Genomic DNA, 20,202 nt, shown 5'->3' on the forward strand with positions numbered 1-20,202 from the left:
GGCTTCCCTGGTGGCGCAGTGGTTGAGAGTCCGCCTGCTGATGCAGGGGACACGGGTTCGTGCCCCGGTCTGGGAGGATCCCACATGCCGTGGACCGGCTGGGCCCGTGAGCCATGGCCGCTGGGCCTGCGCGTCTGGAGCCTGTGCTTCACAGGGGGAGAGGCCACAACGGTGAGAGGCCCACATACCGCAAAAAACAAAAACAAACAAAAAATTACAAATCCTTTTTCTCATCTGAGAGTGGTCTAGTAAAGCTAACTAGAAAATAAGTTATTAAATTAAAATAGTTCATCATCATCTCCCAAACAACTTAATTCACTCCATTTTCTCATGTACCCCGATGGCACATTATGTCCCTACTTGATTGGGTTATGTTATGCCGTATTTGGTCTGGCGGAGGATAGAACTACTTAGAATATTAAAGAAGATGAGATATTAATTGTACCCACACTGAATTCTCCTAGATGAAAATATATTAATTTTTACTTACAAAGCTCTGACTGTTGTTATTAAAAATTATTTTAAACTGAATCATCTTAAGAAAAGAAATGGCCTTTTCTCTTGTATCTAACAGGTTCTGGGTTGAATGACGGCCAGTGGCATGAAGTCCGTTTCCTAGCTAAGGAGAATTTTGTTATTCTCACTATCGATGGAGATGAAGCCTCAGCAGTTCGAACTAACAGTCCTCTTCAAGTTAAAACTGGCGAGAAGTACTTTTTTGGAGGTAAGACTACCATTTTTTTAATTGGTTAACTAATACATTGCTAAAAATGGAGTTTCAATAAAGTTTGATTATGAAGTATTTATATTGATTCAGTGGACTCAGTAGATCTCAGAGAGGAAAAAAGCAAACAAACTCTGTAACCTCATTGAACTAAAAGGAGCATCAAATCTATTGTTTCTTTATGATAAAGTGTTAATATGATGTCACCATATTCTTCTAGTCCAATTCAAATATTCTAAGTATAAAGCATGAGATTCTGAATCCATTCATTCTCATAATACTATTCTCAAGAATCATGTCCTTGGATTATACATTGGTCATCTCTTGCTGTGTAACTAATTACCCCAAACCTTAGTGGCTTAAAAGAACAAACATGTATTATCTCACAGTTTCTCTAGACCAGGAATTCAGAAATGACTTAGCTGGGTGATTCTGACCACCTGGGTCTATTATGGGGTTATACCCAAGCTGTTGGCCATGGCTACGTTATTTGAAGCCTTAATTGCGCTAGAGAGTTTGCTTCCAAGACGGTGCACTCACTTGGTTGATCATTTGTGCTGGCTATTGGCTGGGGTGCCTCGGTTCTCCTCTATGCAGCTCTGATCCTTTGGGGCCTCTCTTCTTCTAGTGGTCTCCTCTATAGATGATGGATGTGTGTGTGTGTGTGTGTGTGTGTGTGTGTGTGTGTGTGTGTGTGTGTGTGTGTGTAGAGAGAGAGAGAGAGAGGGGTGGAGAGAAGTGGAGAGGGAGGGAGGGAGGGGGGAGGGGAGGGAAAAGCCAGTAAGTGGGAGAGAAAATTTACAAGATAGAAGCCATAAAGGTTTTGTTCTTGTTGTTTGTTTTTAATAATCCAATCTTCTGTTATGTACAATTGGAAGTCACATCCCATCACTTCTGTTATATACAACTTATTAGAAACAAGTCACTAAATCCAGCCCACACTTAAAGCAAGGGGATTACACAAATCAGGGGTTATTGGGGCCTTCTGAGAGGCTGCCTAACACAGGTTGCCTTACATGAAGCCACCTTATCACAAATATCTTGATTCTTAAGTAATAAAAAGATTAGTGGAATGGAAGATTCTTTTAATGATAAATTCTACTTCTATATGTGAAAGAGTGTTGGAAGACACACCTGGCATGTTTTCTAATTTGAGAAATGCATCCTGCCAGAAAATGTTTTTCTTCATTAATGAAACATAGGGATATCTTTTATTAAAATGCTAGGTGTGTTGCTTAGATCAATAATAATCTTTCATTAGTTTATTCCCTTTCTCATTCTAATCACCCAATGTGAAATCTAAAAAAGTACATTGTATCCTTCGAAAAGGCTTTGGTTTAAGCTTTAAAAGGTATGTGTACATATACTTGCCTCTGCAAATATGCCTATTAATATTCCTATATCTGTTTATTTGTATCTGTAAATATATGTTTATATATCACTATTTGTATATATTTCTCTAATTATTAGAATAAGCCTACTTGACAACAGACATCTTGTATGTCTTGTTTCCTGCTTTATCCCCCAAGGTCCTAGAAAAATTCCTGAATATAGTAGATGACCAATAAATATTTGTAAATGAATTAATAAATTCTGAAAAATAAGCAAGGCAAGCCTTTTATTCCTAAATTTCTAAAAGAAGCAATAGAAGCCCTAAGAGCTGTACTGACTTGCTGCTGAGTCTATAGCCAGCCCCTGAATTCAAAACCTCTGACTGCTGTATGAGGGTGTTTCTCCCCTCTGCATCATGATAGGATGAGTGGTGACAGCTCAGAGAGAGAAGTCCTGAACTAGACCTCTGCTTCTTTAATCTTCCATGGTCTTTGTTGGGAGTTAAAGCTACATGCTTTTTAAAAGTCTCTCAATAAATATTTGATGAGTGGATGAAGTCAGACAAGATGTCTTCGGAGTGAATAAACTGGCCTTATTGATGTGAGAAAAAGCAGCCCAGTAGCTAAACTGGTTTTTCTCCCGAAACATATTTAACAAGATGGACTTTTGGCCAACAGTTTTCATTGCTGTCCGAAAATGGATGGCAGGACTCAGTTGGAAAGCTATTGATAATCCCTACTTATCCAAATGGCAGTGGAATATCTTTGGCCATGAATGAGTTTGCTGAATGCTTAAGGCAAGTGTTGATCGATTTCCGTCTAGATGGGTAGGCAAAAAGCTGTAACCACAGATTTATGGCACAGAGTTTAGAAGATATGAGGGCTTTATAGTGTACTATTACTATTGCTTTACAGATTTGGGTTTTCAAACCCTGCGGTCAGGGTCATATTTCCTCCCTCTTGGGTCTTTAGTCTGCCATTGGGAAATGCTGTCAGAAAATGATCAGGATGCTGCTTTGGTTATATCTTCATTGGCTGGATCCTCAGAGTATATGAGAATCACTAGGGGAACTTGTTACAATTCAGATTCTCAGGCCCCACTCATAAAACTTTAGAATGCAGGATGTTGAGAAATAGAAGAATTCTAAACTTCAAGGGATTCTGAAACAAATGATCTGAGGAACAGAATTATAGATCTGACTTAGCCAACTTGCATGCGTATCTATTATATTCTTTTTAAAAAACACTGTTAGCCACTGACAAGTGAGATAAGTAAGAAACAGCTGTTCTCATACAGCTCTGCCACCATGGAGCAGTGAATGGAAGCCCCAGACAGGGTCTGGGGCACATATAGACATTTATGAAATGAACATTTATTAGCAAGCTGGAACAACCCTGTTAATACAAACTCCTCTGTCAGCTCAGTGAAGTCCTAGCTCTCTGACTTGCCTTACCTTGAAGAAACTGTTTTCTTCAGGCAGCTGTAGCAGTATTTCAGAGGCAGGATTCAGCTATACCCAGAGCCAGTGCCAGGCAACAGAAAGCCTCCTAAGCTAATAGCTGGCACAGGTTCACTGATCCAGAATCCAGAACCGTCTCCACGGCTTCAGGTCACAGACCTCACTGGAGTCTTACACCATTTTCACACAGGCTGTGAGTGTTTCTAAAAGATGTTTTGCCAAACTACATAACCTTAATATATTTAATTTCACCACTGAGATCTCTTTTCTAACATTTATCTACCATTTATGCTAATTAAGAGACTGCTATTTTTACCAAAGAAAACCCAACTTGACATTCAGAAAGTTGATGAGAGGAATAGATAGCAGAAATCCTGGAGTAGTCGTGTCTGGAGTGGCTGCAGTGTTTCTGAGAGCATGCTCACGACTACCTCTGGCACGTGGCTGCCTGATTAGAATGATAGCCGCCTCTGGACTGTAACTTAAAACACACACACACAACTTCATACTGTCTGTGCTAAAAATTTAAAGTAAGTTGTAGATGTTATAATGATGACATCTTAAGAAATATTAGTATAGTGGAAAGGAGGATTGACTTTGTTCTAAAATAAGAGCTTTGAATCATCCACACCGAATTTGGGACGGTGGCTTCTCTTAGTTGATAGGTCATTTTAATAATTTATCTTTCTTTATCTATTAAAAGGCAATAGGATCTGTTCTGTGAACATTACACAGCATCACCTGTTAACCCGAGGGCCTGACCCCAGGGTTTCATGCTAAATGCTGATTGCCTTTCCAATTCATCTGGGGTCTTTTCTTAAACTCCCTTTGAGACAGCCCCTTCCAAGGAAAATTTCAGATTTCAGGTCATGTGCTCATCTAAGGCCTCTCACCAACTGCTCGGCTACTCAAAGCATTTCTTCCTCCTTAGTCAGTAAAAATCAAATTGTTTTCCCGCTGGGTGAAAGCCTTACGTAAAGGCGTTCTGCCCTTAACCGTGTCCACAGTTTGCTTCTTTTGAAGTAAGTCCTGGCCACACAGCTGCTTTTGCCACCACAGGCACGGCTGTGCCCACCAGCGTGGAGCCTGCTCTCTCCCCGCCTGCGCCCTGCTCGTGCCAGGAAAGCTCTTAGTTCTCCTCTGTAACACTCTCAATCAGACGTTTACGCTCTAAGAATTATCTTGCCTTGTTTTTTTCTTGGGAATAAACAGAAAAAGAAAGATTATTCACTTGGGAATGTTTCCTCAAGAAAAGTTATTTGAGCTGCTTTACCTTATTCCTCTATCTTCCAACTTGAATTCCTTTTGATAACACTTCATTAATTTTAATAATCAAAAGAATTCTAAAGAAAATAATTCAATTCATTATTGACTGCTTACCGGGGAATTGGCTTTCTGATTTCTGATACAGACCAGGGCCCATGATCATGAGACGGTAGAAAGATTTTTAAACTTAAAAATTTCTTTAGGTTTGGTATTTTGATTATTTGTTTTAATTTAAAAGGAAAAGGAGCTGTGGGCTGAAGAGGAGGGGTAAGAGAGATCCAGTCTTGTTGGAAGCGGAGTTCTAAGGAACACATTGGGGGTGTCAGCTCTCAAGAAAGTGCCATATTAGGTGGAGGTGACCAGAGAGATGGGGGGCGTTGGGAACTGGCCAGAGTCTGATAGGAACGGAATTAATAAAGTTTAATAAAAGGGCACATCCCTTCCCAGTTACAAATCTAGGCTCACCGGTATATAGCCTTTTACTCCTCATTGAAATAGAGCATGAATTTTAAATAGTTATTAGATTGATATGTAAATATGTTACTGACCAGGGTTTTTGGACTCCTTAATCAATAGAAATTGATCAGAGACCAGACAAGAAATTCAGACAAGGCTTTACTGGGGCCCCTGCTGCAACAGTGGGGGAGCGAGAACAAAAACGGGTTCCCTTGCTCGCTCCCGAGGTGGGGCGAGCTGGTTCCTCATATGGGGTGAGGGGAGGGGTGTGTCCAGGGGTCAGGCTGGAGGTGTGGCTTAGGTGGTCTGCCCACCCCTTAGGTGGTGGTGAGTGCGGGGCGGGGGTGGGGGGGCATGAGCAGTGCCCTGCTTTTGCTCCCGACCCCCTGCCTTTGCTGCTGGCTCTGCACAAGTGGCAGTTGGGGTTTTATTTTGATTTTTTCTGTATTTTGTTGTTGAAAACTTGCCCCAGTTGCACATGCACACAATTATTTTTAGTTCCTTATATTTTCTTTGTGTTTTGTTGCTCGAGAAGACCTTTGTCCAGGTGCAAGTACTGCAGCAAAGTGTCCCAGGTCCCAGGTCCTAGCCTGTCTCAAATATGTATCTGTGTAAAGTAGTTCTCATTGAAGCAGTTAGAGACTTGTTACCAGTGCTGGTGCTCCCTGGCTGTTTAAGGGAAAATGCCACCAGCTGTGAGTGCCTAAATCTTTCCTTAGTGATCTAAAACACACCACAACTTAGTCATGAAAGGTCTCCCAGATAGTTTCTCAGGAATACCTGGGTTGACCCGTCTGTCACCAGAATATGTGCAGGGCCTTGCAGCACTCTGTTTATGGTCCAGTCTTCCTTCCTCTGAAGGGCCAACTGGCCTGTTGTTGCACCTACTGAAAATCTGTTGTTTGGAGATTTGTTTTCTAGCTCCTTTTTGTTGCTTTCCACAAGAAATGGAGTGATAAATGTTTTATCAAATGATATGGTACATTAGATGATTGTCTTCTCAGTGGTCTGAAAAGTGAATCTTAAACAAACTTCTTTGTATTAGGTTTCCAGGGCTGCTGCAACAAACTACAAACTGGGTGGCTTAAAACAACAGAAATTTATTCCCTCACAGTTCTGGAGGCTAGAAGTCTGAAACCAAGGTTCAGCAGGGCCCAAGGTTCACTAGGGCCCTGATCCCTCTAAAGTCTCCAAAGAAGAGTATTTTCTGGATTCTCCTACCTTCTGATGGTTGCAAGCAATCCTTGGTTTTCCTTGGCTTGTGGATACATTGCTCCAATTTCTGCCTCCATCTTCAAAATGAATTCTTCCCTCTGTTTCTCTGTGTCCAAATTTCCCTTTCCTTTTAAGGACACCAGTCATCAGATTAGGGATCCATTAGGTGATCAGATTATCACCTCATTTAACTTGATTACATCTGCAAGGACCCTATTTCCAAATAAGGCCACATTTACAGATTCTAGGGGTTAGGACTTCAACATATCTTTTTGGAAGGTACAAGTCGGCCCGTAATAAGATATAAGTGATTTGCTTCATAGCTCCCTTTAATTAAAGTTATCATACTTCTTAAGGGAGATTCATATTTCTGGATTAATATTATCCATTTTCAAAGATGAATTTTATAAGAGTTCAAAGTCAAACAAATTTTAGGCAATGTGGATAACTAAAAGGTAGAGACATTCTAACAATCAAACAGCAACAACAAAAATTAAACTACTGTGCACACTGGATAAAAACAGCACTGCTGGCCAAATTTCTGAACATTACTTTCTGACTTCTAAATAGGACTGAGTATAGAATTTTAAGGAAATCAATAAAAAATATTTTTGAGAAAATTCCATGACCACACTTGGTTATGGTGAGAAATCATCTCTGATATGTTAGAAAGCTTTGTGTAAACAAAACAATACAAAAGTACAAATGAGTAAAGGAATCATTGTTTTGAAAATGTATCCCATGTGTAAGAAACTAACAATTAGAGTGAGAAAAAAAGCATGCAGCTTAGACTTTGTATCAGTCAGGATTCATATATGTGTGTATGTGTGTGTGTGTGTGTGTGTGTACACACACACACACACACACACACACAGGGTTATGGAGCCCAGAAGTCCCACAATCTGCTGTCTGCAAGCTAGAGAACCAGGAAGACAGTGGTGCAATTCAGTTAGAGTCCAAAGGCCTGAGACCCAGGGGAGCCAGTGGTTTAACTCCTAGTCTCAAAGGCTCCTCTTATAAGTCCCAAAGTCCAAAGGCTGAAAATCTGGGAGCTCCAGTGTCCAAGGGCAGGAGAAGATAGACATCCCAGATCAAAAAGAGAGATGGAATTTGCCCTTCCTCTGCCTTTTTGTTCTGTTGGGCCCTCAACAGATTGGATGATGCCCACCCATTTTGATGAGAGCCATCTTCTTTACTTAGTCTACTGATTCCAGTGCTAATCTCTTTCGGAGACACCCTCACAGACCCACCCAGAAATGTTTTACCAGTTATCTGAGCATCCTTTAGCCTGCTCAAGTTGACACATAAAATTAACTATCACAGACTTGGAGTTAGCAAACTCTAGGGGCAGGATCATACATAAAGACAAGGGTGGGGGAAGTCTATCCACATTGCTTAGCTGACCTGGAAATTTTCAGAAACAGGAATTTTGAATTTGACCTTGATTTGTAGTGTGGTGGGACCTATCACTACCAAAGAAATGAAAATAGTAAAGACTTTGGCTGTAGATAATAATAATGCTGGAAATAAAACAATCACACACATACAAAAGAGTGCCATGAAAAGAAGATGAAATCTGGGAATTGTTCTCTTCCCTCAGTAGAGTTTAAGTGGCTTTTCTGAAATCACATTGTGTTTAAGAATAAATTGTCATCCTAATGGCATGCTGTACTGGTCTTGGAATTTTGCATAATGTGCATCTACTGAGTAGCAGAACATAGGCTCAGAGTCATAAAGATATAATGAAGTGTTCCCAGAGAGTTGTTCATATTAAAACAACCAGAAAAGTTCAGGAGAACATACTTGACACCAATGGCTATGTGTCCAGTCCCTTACTGACAGTAAGATCATTCCTACATTTAACATATAAATGCTGGGTACATGTTCTGTTTTGCACATTAAGTGTTCTCACAAGAAATGCCTTCAAAGAAAACAAATGTGATATTACTTTGGAAATTGAAATCCTTCAACTCTGTTATTAGATCAATGTTCAATTTTCTCTTAACTGGTTGAAATAATAGTAAATCTTTTAATCTTTTTGTGGGCCTATTTCTCTAAATGCTTGGTTACCTTTAGGACTTTCTTTTCAAACATGCATTTATCTTTCTATTATAGAACTGAGATCTGCATTTATTCATTCATATCCAAAGAGACTATGGAGCCCTTCATATAACTCAGGGGTTATGCTTGGTGCTGGTGATACACCGCAACCAAACAGGAAACAGAATCTCTACCCTCATAGAATTTACAGTTTTTGCTCTCATCCCCCCATATGTCTCACCTTTATAAAGTTATCATTTTACATTGTTTGTATGATTCTCTTTTTAATGTATACCTACTCTAAGCTCCATCTGGGGAAACGTCTGTTTTGCTCTTAAGACCTTTCAGCTGGTTGGATGAGGGCTACATTGTCAAGGCTTATCTCTTTTACTTAAAGTCAGTTGAATGTGGATGTTCACCACATCCACAAAACACCTTCACAGCAGCACCTAGATGAGTGTTGGATTGAATAACTGTGTATTAGAGCCTATCCAAGTTGACATGTAAAACTCACCATCACAGAGTACTTTTATATATCCTGGATTCTGGATTTGAAACATCAAATAAAAATTTAATCAGGTTGTCTGGTTTAATGTACAGATAAAGGAGTACCAGAAACTGCTTTTACAGTTTTCTAATTATGATATCCAAGCCTTCTACAGGCATGTTCTTCTATTTTGTTTAATTTTATGTTTCTAATGTTACCTCTCTTAATCCCTCTATCTCTTTTCATTGCTTTTACTAAGATAAAATTTACATATGCTAAAATCCACCTATTTCAAGTGTATATTTCAAGTATATAAATCAGTGAGTTTAGTGAATTTATACAGTAGTGTAGCCATCACCACAGTCCAGCTTTTAGATCATTTCCCCAGTCCCCCAAATTTCCCTTCTGCCCCCTGCAGTCAATTCTCATTCCTGCCCTGTCCCAGGCAACCACTGGTCTGGTTTCTATTGTTCCTATAATGTTTTCTTTTTTTCCTAGACCCTTATTTTTTTTGTTTCGTTTTTTGACTCTTCTCTGGTTTACTCTCCTTCTCAGAGACTTTGCCCAAGTCTCACCTCCTCCAAGAGGACGACCAGGCCCTCTCCTTCCTGCTCTAGCACATCCTGACCCCCGCCCCCCCTCCAGCATCCCTGGTCCCTTTTGTCCCACTCTACTTTCTTCCCTCCCCTACCACAGCACTTAATTACTTTCTAACATTCTACATCCTTCATTTTGTGCTATATTGACTGTTTATTATTGGAATCTCCACTAGAATGTAAGCACTAATACGACAAGGATATTAGTTGTTTACATTTTCTGCTATATTAAGTGTTGGGGACAAGTGCCTGATGCATAATAGTTCTATATTTAGTAATTGACTAAATTAATCAGCAGTCCATATGGTTACATTTAATGGTTACATGCAAAAGGGGCTAGAGGACTTCTCATCCCCACATAGGTGGCCAGCTTCTGCCACACTCTTCTCCCCCTAGAGAGCTTTAGGTAAGGGATACTGACTGTGCTGGCAGAGAACAGCCACTGGTATTCCATTATCATATTTGTCAGGAATAACTTCTCAGGGTCTTGACAATAACATGATTTTGTATTAGATCAGATGCACTCTTATGTAGGTTTACATACTATCTGTATGACTAATGAGGAGTAGGGCCAGGATTCAAATCATTTTATTTACTAAAGCCTGGCATTATTATTCATGCTAGAGCATTGAACAAGTCAGAAAAAAATACTTGCTGTCATTCCAGTCGAGATAACAAATTGGTGAAATGAATATTTTTGGAGAAAATAAATCAGAGAAGGGGATAGGAAGGTCTGGGGGAAGGGGGATGTTGAAGATGACCATTTAAAACAGTTGGACAGATGACGCCTCAGTGAGAAGATGGCACTTGAACAAAAAGCTCAAGGATTGAGCAAAAAGCTCAACGATGTGAGCAAACACATCAAGAAGAGACACGGAGAAGAGCATCTCTGGTAGAGAGAAAAGGAAGTATAAATAGTGCACAGGTGTGAGCACGTGGAGGCCTTGAGGACAGGAGGCCACACAGCTTCAGGAATGCGAGGCTTCAGAGGCTGGATTGTGAAGGGTCTTTTACTCTGAGTGAGGTGGGTGGCCATTTGAAGTTTGCACCAGGTGAGTGGCATAATCTAATTTATATTTTAAAACGATGTCTAAGGCTGCTGTTCTGAGAAAAGACTATGGTCAGATGAGGGAGCAGAATAGTTACAATAGTGGAGACGATTGTAATAACCCAGATAAAGGAAGATAGACTAGTGGAGGAGTGGGAAAGGGTCAATTCTGAATACATTTTTGGAACTCAAGCCTACAGGACTTGCTGACAGGTGGGCTATGGGCCGTAACACACAAAAAGGAGTCGAGGTGACAGCAGTCAGCCTGGCAAAAAGCCTTGCGCTGACCCTCTGCGCCACACTTTCTGTGTCTCCTTCTGCATTTTGGGGTCCGTCTGGCAGTGTTTCCCTAAAGACTACTTCTGACCTGTGCATCAGGAACTGCTGAAGGCATTGCTATCCATGGAGTAACCTGTCCTTCCTCCTCCCAAATTAACAAGACCATGAACCAACCCCCCAACACACACACACACACACACACACACGCACGCACGCACGCACGTTCACAGTTCCCTGCATCCTCTCTCTCCTTGATGGGTTCTGAATTAGTTCTCAAATCTTTCAAGTCTTGCCCAGATGCTCCTTTTGCTGCATCATACATGGGGTATAACAAGGGTCAAGATTCTGCTGACTTAAAACCAGCTCTGGTAAACTAAAGTTCCAGTCAGTCGCTGATTTGGGGACTGCAGTGCCACTCAGAAATAGGCAAGTAGAGAACTTCGACTCAAAGATAAACAACTGCTATAAAATAAATGGTCTTTAAAAATATTAGTCTAGTGGATATACTTCCAACTTGAAAGCATGGACTAGTCATCATCTTTTCCTCTTGGTCTTTCTTCCACCCATGGCCCAACTATACTGAGGTTAGAAGGGATCGGGGATAAATTATTTATTGCCTTTTAAAAACTAAAATGAAAGTTCACCATCATCTACATTTATATAGCGTTGAACATCACTTATTAATATTGAAATACTTGGATGCCCATTTTACTTTTATGTAATATACCTCCCTTTAAAATACTATGGCAAGAGTCAAGTTTTTCTGACCGACTAACAATTTATTAAATAGCAAAACAAGAAATGAGGAAATCACATCTTAGAACCTTAGGGATTCCTGTAAGTTGTTAAAAATTATTTTGATTTGGATTGGCTAAATTTATATAATAATTAGAATTAAGTTTTCTTTTATTGTTTCCAAACCCATTCACTAATTTTTTATTTATATATTTTTCCTTTGTGCTTTTACTATTTCACCCTGGTTCATTGTTATATGTGATTTTTTTTCTCTTATTCAGCTTCAGAGAGTTAGTCTTTCCTTAACTGTAGTGAATTAACCTAGAAACTTTCTCAATTATTAATTTCTTAAAAAGAAATTGGTTGTTTAAAACAACCACTTGCCATAAAAATATTTAGATCAATATTTGCTATTCTAAGCATATTCGTTCCCTGCTTTAAAAAATACATTTTTTAAGCCATTTCTTTCCATTATGAGAACATTAACCAGAAGAGACACATTTCTTTTTCAATCCAATTCCCAAGGAACTTTTGGTTGTTTTACTTTGTTTTCCAACTACATGCATAAAAGAAAAGGGCACAGAGGAGGAAGGGAATTGCACAGTGAAATTGAATATATTAACCTCTTCAGAAACTCTTTCTCTGTTGGAGATAGGAAAGTATTCATTACATAGCGCCCAATTCCAAAGACCTTTTTATACCTCCTAGAAGTAAAATTTGATTAGAGCTATGATTTGAGCTAATTATCATTAGAATTATTGTGATATTCTACATGCCTTTGCTTTTTTCTGGCTCTTACGACTGGCGTGCACTGGGAATATTCAGATTTAAGAGCAAATTATAAGTAGTTTTTCAAAGGAAAAAATCATGAAATTATAAAAACTCTTTGACTTACAGGAATTGTCTTAACCCTGTGGCTATTTATCACTGTTATTTTGTGGTTTTTTTCCTCCTTATATTAATTTTGTTATTTTAAAATCACTAGATTAAAAGAACATAATGTTCTGACTGTAGAAATATAGGTAACTATAAATATGTAGATTGAATATGATTTTTTGTATGTATCTTTTAGAAAATAATTTCCATATCTAAAATGCTCTTAAGTTAAAAAAAAATTGGCCAGATTTTAAAACTGCGATGACTTGTATATCTCATGTAAATATGTAATATGTGTGTCAGGTTATTATTTGGAGAACATAAACATTTCTACAGATCACCCTATCCAGTTGATTTTACAGTGCTTTACCAAAAAAAAATTTTATACTTTTTTTTTCATGAGTAATGTGTCAGTTCAGGTACTCCAAGAAACAGATGTTAAGGCAGATTTAGACACTGAAAGATTTACTGGGCAAAATGTCTCTGAAGGATAAAGGGGTAAAAGAGGAGGAGGAAGTCTGACACCTGAGGAAGGAGTGATGGAAGGAAGGAGGATTGTGTAGGAAGAACCCCAGGTTGTAGCAAAGCACTGAGACAGTGTCAGCCACAATCCTCATAAAAATAGCCTGTTAGAGTCCCATGATAGACGGAAAGGGCCTGACTTGGGTGCTCTTGCCATGTTTAGTAATTAACTGGGGCAGCCTCAGGGAGCATGGCCTCAGCGGGAGGACATCTGTGGACCCTAATTAGACCAACCAACTGTGCTCCTCAAACAGGAAGGGAGATACGACCAGCATCCCTCCTTGGCCACCACAAATTATTGAGTAATGACACAAATAAATGAAAACAAAGATAGTTTTAGGACATTCTCTCGTAAAACCTCTTTATAAACCAGAAAATAAGTTTTGTTTTGTTTTCTAATAAAGTTGGTATTTCTGTTTACATTCCTAATTTTCTATGGCCAAACAAATAGAAGAAATGATTTTAAGGGACTTTTTTTTAGTTGCTGAAAATTCATTCCCTCAAAAACACTGTAGTTTTGTAATCTATTTTCTTTAAGACGGTTCTGTGTGCAAGTAACCAAATCGAAATATCTGTTCTTGATGTAGTGGGTTTTTTTTCAGTAAAACTATTTATTTATTTATTTATTTTTGACTGCATTGGGTCTTCGTTGCTGTGCGTGGGCTTTCCCTAGTTGCAGCGAGTGGGGACTACTCTTCAGTGCGGTGCTTAGGCTTCTCATTGCAGTGGCTTCTCTTGTTGTGGAGCACGGGCTCTAGGAGTGCGGGCTTCAGTAGTTGTGGCATGCGGGCTCAGTAGTTGTGGCTCGTGGGCTCTAGAGCGCAGGCTCAGTAGTTGTGGCACACGGGCTTATTTGCTCCGCGGCATGTGGGATCTTCCCAGACCAGGGATCAAACTTGTGTCCCCTGCATTGGCAAGCAGATTCTTAACCACTGCACCACCAGGGAAGTCCCTTGATGTAGTTTTAAGCTTGGTGACTCTGTTCTTTTATTTCTTACCTTGGTGTTCTGCTAATTCTCAGTGGAGGTGAGTCACTCTGATCTCTCTCCAATAGAACATGCTGATCCATCCTTTCCTTCTCCTTCCTCCTTTCAACTTATGCCCCCTTTCAACCTCATGGCCTTGAGGAAGAATAACCCTTTATGATAATATCCTAAATATTATTGCCATAGGACTGTTTCCCACTTTCTGGTAGATGGCTCTTTTTGTTGTTATAATTATTTGTTCCTTTCATTTATTTATTTTATTTTATTTATTATCTATAGTAACAGAGTTTTGCTGATGATTATATATTTGCATCAGATATGAATTAAATCCTAATGTAACAAGTCCTAATCAATAAGATGCCTATTTCTCATAGTTTATTTTTCCCCATCCTTACTCTTACCTGAAGGTGATAAAAGGCATCTTGGGCTACAGCTTTACTTCCTTCTAAGGCTACCGCTTGGCAGCTATGGCTTATAATTACTGTACCTTAGTTTAGGATACAGTTTTTGTATGTGTGTGGAGGGCTTTCTTGTTTTTTTTTTTTTGTTGTTGTTTTTTAACTTTTTAAAGCTTGTAAATTGAGGATTCTCCATCATTTTAGATTGCCAGCAGAAGCAGAGAGCCTTCCATCTTCCATTTCAAAGTGGTTTTCCTTTTATCTCAGGCTGCTGACTGGCTAGTCCTAGACTGAGTTCATCTCTCGAAGACCGCTGAACATAGCAAGAAGGAGCCAATGCACATCAGCATTTAATGTTTTCCTAACTTTGCTCCTAATATTAAAAGTCTCAGTTGGCACCTGCTTTGCCTTCCAAGGAACAGCAGTTGACAATATGACCAAGTATTTTGCTACAAATAATAAAGGCTCCAGCTTGCCAAGCCTGTAATATCCCAGGCTTCAGGGCCCAGTGCTTATAGCAGGCAATTCCATGAACTTAGGTTTTGTCACACATAACATCTTATTTTTAAATATAATACCAAATAACAGTATTCATTTGGATTAGGTTCTGCTCTGAGTGACAGAGACTGCAGTTAACAGGGTAGAGATTTATTTCTTTCTTCCATAAAAGAAGATAGATAGAAGGTAAACTCTGGAGTCATGGAGTCAGAAAGTCAAGCTTCTTCCATCTTTCAGCTTTACCATTCTCAACATTTAGTATTAGCCTTGTGGTTCCAAGCTGTCAGTTTAAGCTCCAGACGTTAAATATATCCAAATTCCAAGCAGAAGCAAAGAGAAGAGAATGGGAGGGCCTGCCCCCTTCCTTCAGAACCACTCCCTCAAGTCTCATATTATGTATGAAACACTGCATTGGCTGGAACTCACATGGTCAAACAAGGGAGACTGGATAACTGAGTGCCCAGTTAAATATCTATATGCAAGAGAGGGAAAATAAGTATTGGAGGGTAATTAGCAGTCTCTGTAACAACTCCTCTTTTAATATTAAACAGTTGATATTATCTTTGAACTTATTATAGTCTGTATACCCAATTTTACTTAATAAACTGGCATCCAATATTATTATTCGTTCCTTGGGCAAATTTTGAAAATCTGTGTATGGTTATTTAATCTAAAGATATTAAGTTTGGGAAATACATTTAAGTGGATTCATTTCTTTTCCAAGTTTTTAATTATCCATCATCCTAGCCTGAAGCTTTTTACAGCAAATAATTTAGAGAAGCAAAATTAGTTTTTTAAAAGCAATAGAATATTCTCTAATCATGTATTTATATCTCTGCCATTCCCAATCATATTTCTATTCCCCATAAAAAAGCATAATTCAATAAATTTCTTGCCTTAAATTAAGAGAGAAGAGTTACTTGGCCATTCCTTAAAACACCAGAAGTTACTGAAATTAATGCTGGTTGTTATCGAAGAGCTTTTTTCTTTAGCTTGGAAAGTAAATGATTGTACATTTCTTAGTTTGCAGATGGTGGAAGTACAAGGGAAAAGGAGAGAGATGATCCTGATTGTTTAGTCTGGAGAAATGGGAATTAAGAGGCCAGAAAAACTGTCTTTGGATGTAGGAAGCTGCTTATAGCTTAAAAAGAAGTGAGGTGTATCAGGTGGACAGCATGAGGGTAAGCTCCAGGAGAGCCGTTCTGCTCATCCCGGTACAGATAGACAGATCTCAGTGCTATGTGGAAGGTGCTAATGTGGAGGGTGCTAATTAAACATTTGTTCTACGAACTAATAAGGCTAATTAACCACATCATTAAAAATTATTAGACATGTTTATATTACTTTATGCTAGCAGGCAACAGTGAGTGTTTTAAACTTTTTTTTTTTGCACTTCTTTTGCTATTAAAAAAGTATAAGATACACGATTCCACGCGTTACATTTTTACCTCTTACTGTGGCATTGAAGTATAATCTGTAGGAAGGCATGATTTTTACCCTGACATCAACTTTAAGGGTTACAGGTGCACTCTAGAACACCTTAGTGTTTCCTTGATAAACATCTCCAGTTTTTCCTTGTAAGAATTTCACTAAATCTTTCTAAGACGTATTTTTATGTTTGAAGATTATATTGTCCCTTGGGAAGGTGCGTTTTCTAATGTATAATTTGTTTTTCAAAGAAGAAAATCTTCTAAGCTAAACAAAGACACATTTCAGCATTGTCCTTTTTGAAATAACACAAATATCAAGTAGAGAAAAATGCATCATTAAATTCTGCACGTGGCTGTAGATAATATCATGAGAGGGAAAGCATCCTCCAAATTTTTAAAACACCAACATTTCAAAATGGTTTTGTAAAAATGAAATTAGAGTACTTAAACATAACTAAACGTAGCTTACTCACAGTAGTAAGAAATGTTTATTTACTGTTTTTGGAGGTCATATATGTTTCTGTCAAAGCAGACTGTTGGACCTTGTGTGCTAAGTCTGCACGTTTGCCATCTCTCTTGCTATGCCTGCTTGTTCCCTGGTGAAGTGAAAGAATAAGATGTTTGGTGGGAGGAGAGTCCTAGAATGACAGAGGGTAGCAAATGTTTTCTCAACTTATATAGAACAGGAAAACATAGCCTTTATTTGTTATTGCTGTCTAAATATTGATTTGTTTTTTTCAACCAGTCAGGTAACAGCTAAGATTCCCTATATTATAGTGGGAAAAAAATTATGCTAGTCACAGCTTCCAACTATATTAACTGTTGAAGTCACACAATGTATGATTTTTGGGGGTGAAATATACATAACCTAAAATTTACCATTTTAACCATTTTTAAGTGAATATATAGTTCAGTGATATTAAGCGCACTCACCTTTTGTGACATAGCCATCACTACTATCCATCTTTAAAATGATTTCATCTTCCCCAAACTGAAACTCTGTACCTATTGTACAACAAGTCCCCATTTCTTCCTCCCCCAGCCACTGGTATCCACTATTCCATTTCTGTCTCTATGAATTGGACTATTCTAGGTACTTCATATTAGCGGAATTATATGATTTTTGTCCTTTTGTGTCTGGCTTATTTCAGTAAGCATAATGTCTTCAATGTCCATTCATATTGTAGTATCAGAATTTTATTACTTTTTATGGCTGAGTCATATATTCCAGTGTATGTATTATATGTTAATCCATTTTGCTTCTCCATCCATCGATGGACATTTGGGTTGCTTCCACCTTTTGACTATTATGAATAATACACGTACAGATGGTATACAAATATCAGCTTGATTTCATGCTTTCACTTCTTTAGGGTATAATCCCAGAAGAGGAATTGCTAGATCCTTTGGTAATTCTATTTTAATTCTTTGAGGAACTTCTACAATGTTTTTCACCATGGCTGCACCATTTTACGACCCCACCCTTAGTGCACAAGGGTTCCAATTTCACCACATCCTCACCAACACTTGTTATTTATTTTTTTCTTTCTTTCTTCCTTCCTTCCTTCCTTCCTTCCTTCCTTCCTTCCTTCCTTTCTTTCAACAGCCATCCAAAAGGGTGTGAAGTGATTGGTTTTCTTTTTTTTTTTTTTTTTTTTGCGGTACGCGGGCCTCTCCCTGTTGTGGCCTCTCCCGTTGCGGAGCACAGGCTCCGGACGCGCAGGCTCAGCGGCCACGGCTCACGGGCCTAGCCGCTCCGCAGCATGTGGGATCTTCCCAGACCGGGGCACAAACCCGTGTCCCCTGCATCGGCAGGCGGACTCTCAACCACTGCACCACCAGGGAAGCCCTGGTTTTCTTTTATGGAGAGGTAAAATGTGTTGAGGTAAATGTTGCCTATCACCTCTTACACCTGGCTTTTACACTTAGCCTGCTTCCTGTTCTGCACTGATACCATGAGACTAGAAGTTCTTTGAGCGCAGGGAGAATATGTGTTGTTTTTCACTGTTTTTCAACTTCTAATATAATAGGTGCTTGATATATGGTGCATGAGTAAAAGAATGGAAGAAAAGATAAATGAATAAACAGATGAGTGCATCTTAGTATCTCAGTAGTAATATCTGTTAATTTTCCTTTTGTTGATCAGACAAGCTATGAAAACCCCTAGAAACCCTGAAACCCCAAAGCTGACTTGAAGAATCTTGTTATGTTTTTCTATTTAAAAAATAGAACTCACAACAGTAATATTACTCACAACAGTAATATTCATTGGCTTTTTACTGTGTTCTAGAGACTATTCTGGGCATTTTACTTATCTCATAAATGCTCGTGGTAGCCTCATCAGGTGGCTTCATTATTATGCCCATTTAACAGAAGTAGAAATTAAGCCTCAAGTTTTATGATTTGCCCAAGTACCCTCAGCTCTTAAGACTCAGAGTAGGATTTGAATCAAGGCTTGTCTGACTCTAGACACTAAACTCCTAATCAACATAATGTGTTGTTCACTACAATGCCTGAATTTAGTTGGCATTTTCTTGATTAGTTTCCAGGTTAAATTGTAATCACTGCTTTAAATGCCCTACGGAACATCCTTACATTAAAACTTAAATAGATCAGATCAGAGTAAAAGTTCTGAAAAATCATACTAGCTCTATTTTAGAAACCTCTAAAGACATGGAGAAGCTATTCCTGCCTTTATTGTATAGCTGTCTGAAGTTTTCAATGATGAATGTGCATTATATTTTCTTTTATTGGCTTTCCTCATGTTATTTAAAGAAATGAGACATTTACATATAGGTAAGTACTTAAAAATATCTGTTCTGTGATTAGTGGGGCTTTAGGAAAAACTACCTTCCTTTCAAAGTTCTTTCCTTATTGTCTCTGCCAGAATATTTGAAATCTCCAATCATGCACTCTTTTGGGTTAAGGAATTAAAAGCAGTTGTGAAAATGCAAATGCTATCCTAAAAGGTTGATACATTAAGCCATTATCAGCCATCAACACCTTAGCAGGAATTGTCTGATCAGAAAGAAAAAGATCTTGAGAGAATTAACTCTAAGAAAAACATCAGAGTCTAAGAAGCCTGAATAAGCTGGAGCTTATGAAAAATATTGAGACAATTTTTAGAAAAAAATACTTAAGTATGTGGAACAAAAATGTGGAGGATGAGTCAGGATGAGAATGTGGTCTTAACAAACAATAGGAAAGAAGCAAGGTGGGCTACTTCACTCTTATTTTCCTTCAGTGTTCTTCCATGAGGAAAATGGATTTCAAACTAGAAAAGGAAAAACAAGTATCAGAGAAAGGACACTGGAATCTAAAACCAGTGAAGAAAAGAAGAGCTTCTAGTTGTCTCTAAAAAGAACTCTTACCAAAAGATGCAGATCAGGGATACAAATTTTAACTCTCCGTTAAACACAAAATCATACATTCTATGCATCTGGCACCTAAGATAGCTGAGAGTTGTGATCACATAATGGATGGTCTCTCAGTTACAGATGAAAATGGCGGGGGCTGCCATGAGTGGTCATTTATAAAGTGGGGCAGGACGGATTCCAGAGGCCACAGGGCAGTGGAAGCCTGATTTTATACTCTCTTTAAAAATTATAAAAATTGGGGCTTCCCTGGTGGCGCAGTGGTTGAGAGGCTGCCTGCCGATGCAGGGGACACGGGTTCGTGCCCCGGTCCGGGAGGATCCCACATGCCGTGGAGCGGCTGGGCCCGTGAGCCATGGCCGCTGAGCCTGCGCGTCCGGAGCCTGGGCTCCGCAACGGGAGAGGCCACAGCAGTGAGAGGCCCACGTACCGCAAAAAAAAAAAAAAAAAAAAAATTATAAAAATTGGGGCTTCCCTGGTG

The 20,202-nt window shown here is 38.9% G+C and overlaps 1 protein-coding gene across 1 annotated transcript in view; it reads left to right on the forward strand.

The window, feature by feature from the left end:
• Positions 1-20,202, forward strand: part of LOC309810308 (contactin-associated protein-like 2) — a gene marked incomplete at both ends in the record, with an annotated part of 613,462 nt that overhangs the window by 15,068 nt on the left and 578,192 nt on the right. Inside the window, one exon of the mRNA XM_082632268.1 lies at positions 575-724. Coding sequence (XP_082488394.1) covers positions 575-724 — 150 coding nt within the window. The remainder of the gene's footprint in view (positions 1-574; positions 725-20,202) is intronic.

This window comes from Mesoplodon mirus (assembly GCF_964341445.2).
Source record: "Mesoplodon mirus genome assembly, chromosome: 9".
NCBI classification, from domain to species: domain Eukaryota; kingdom Metazoa; phylum Chordata; class Mammalia; order Artiodactyla; family Ziphiidae; genus Mesoplodon; species Mesoplodon mirus.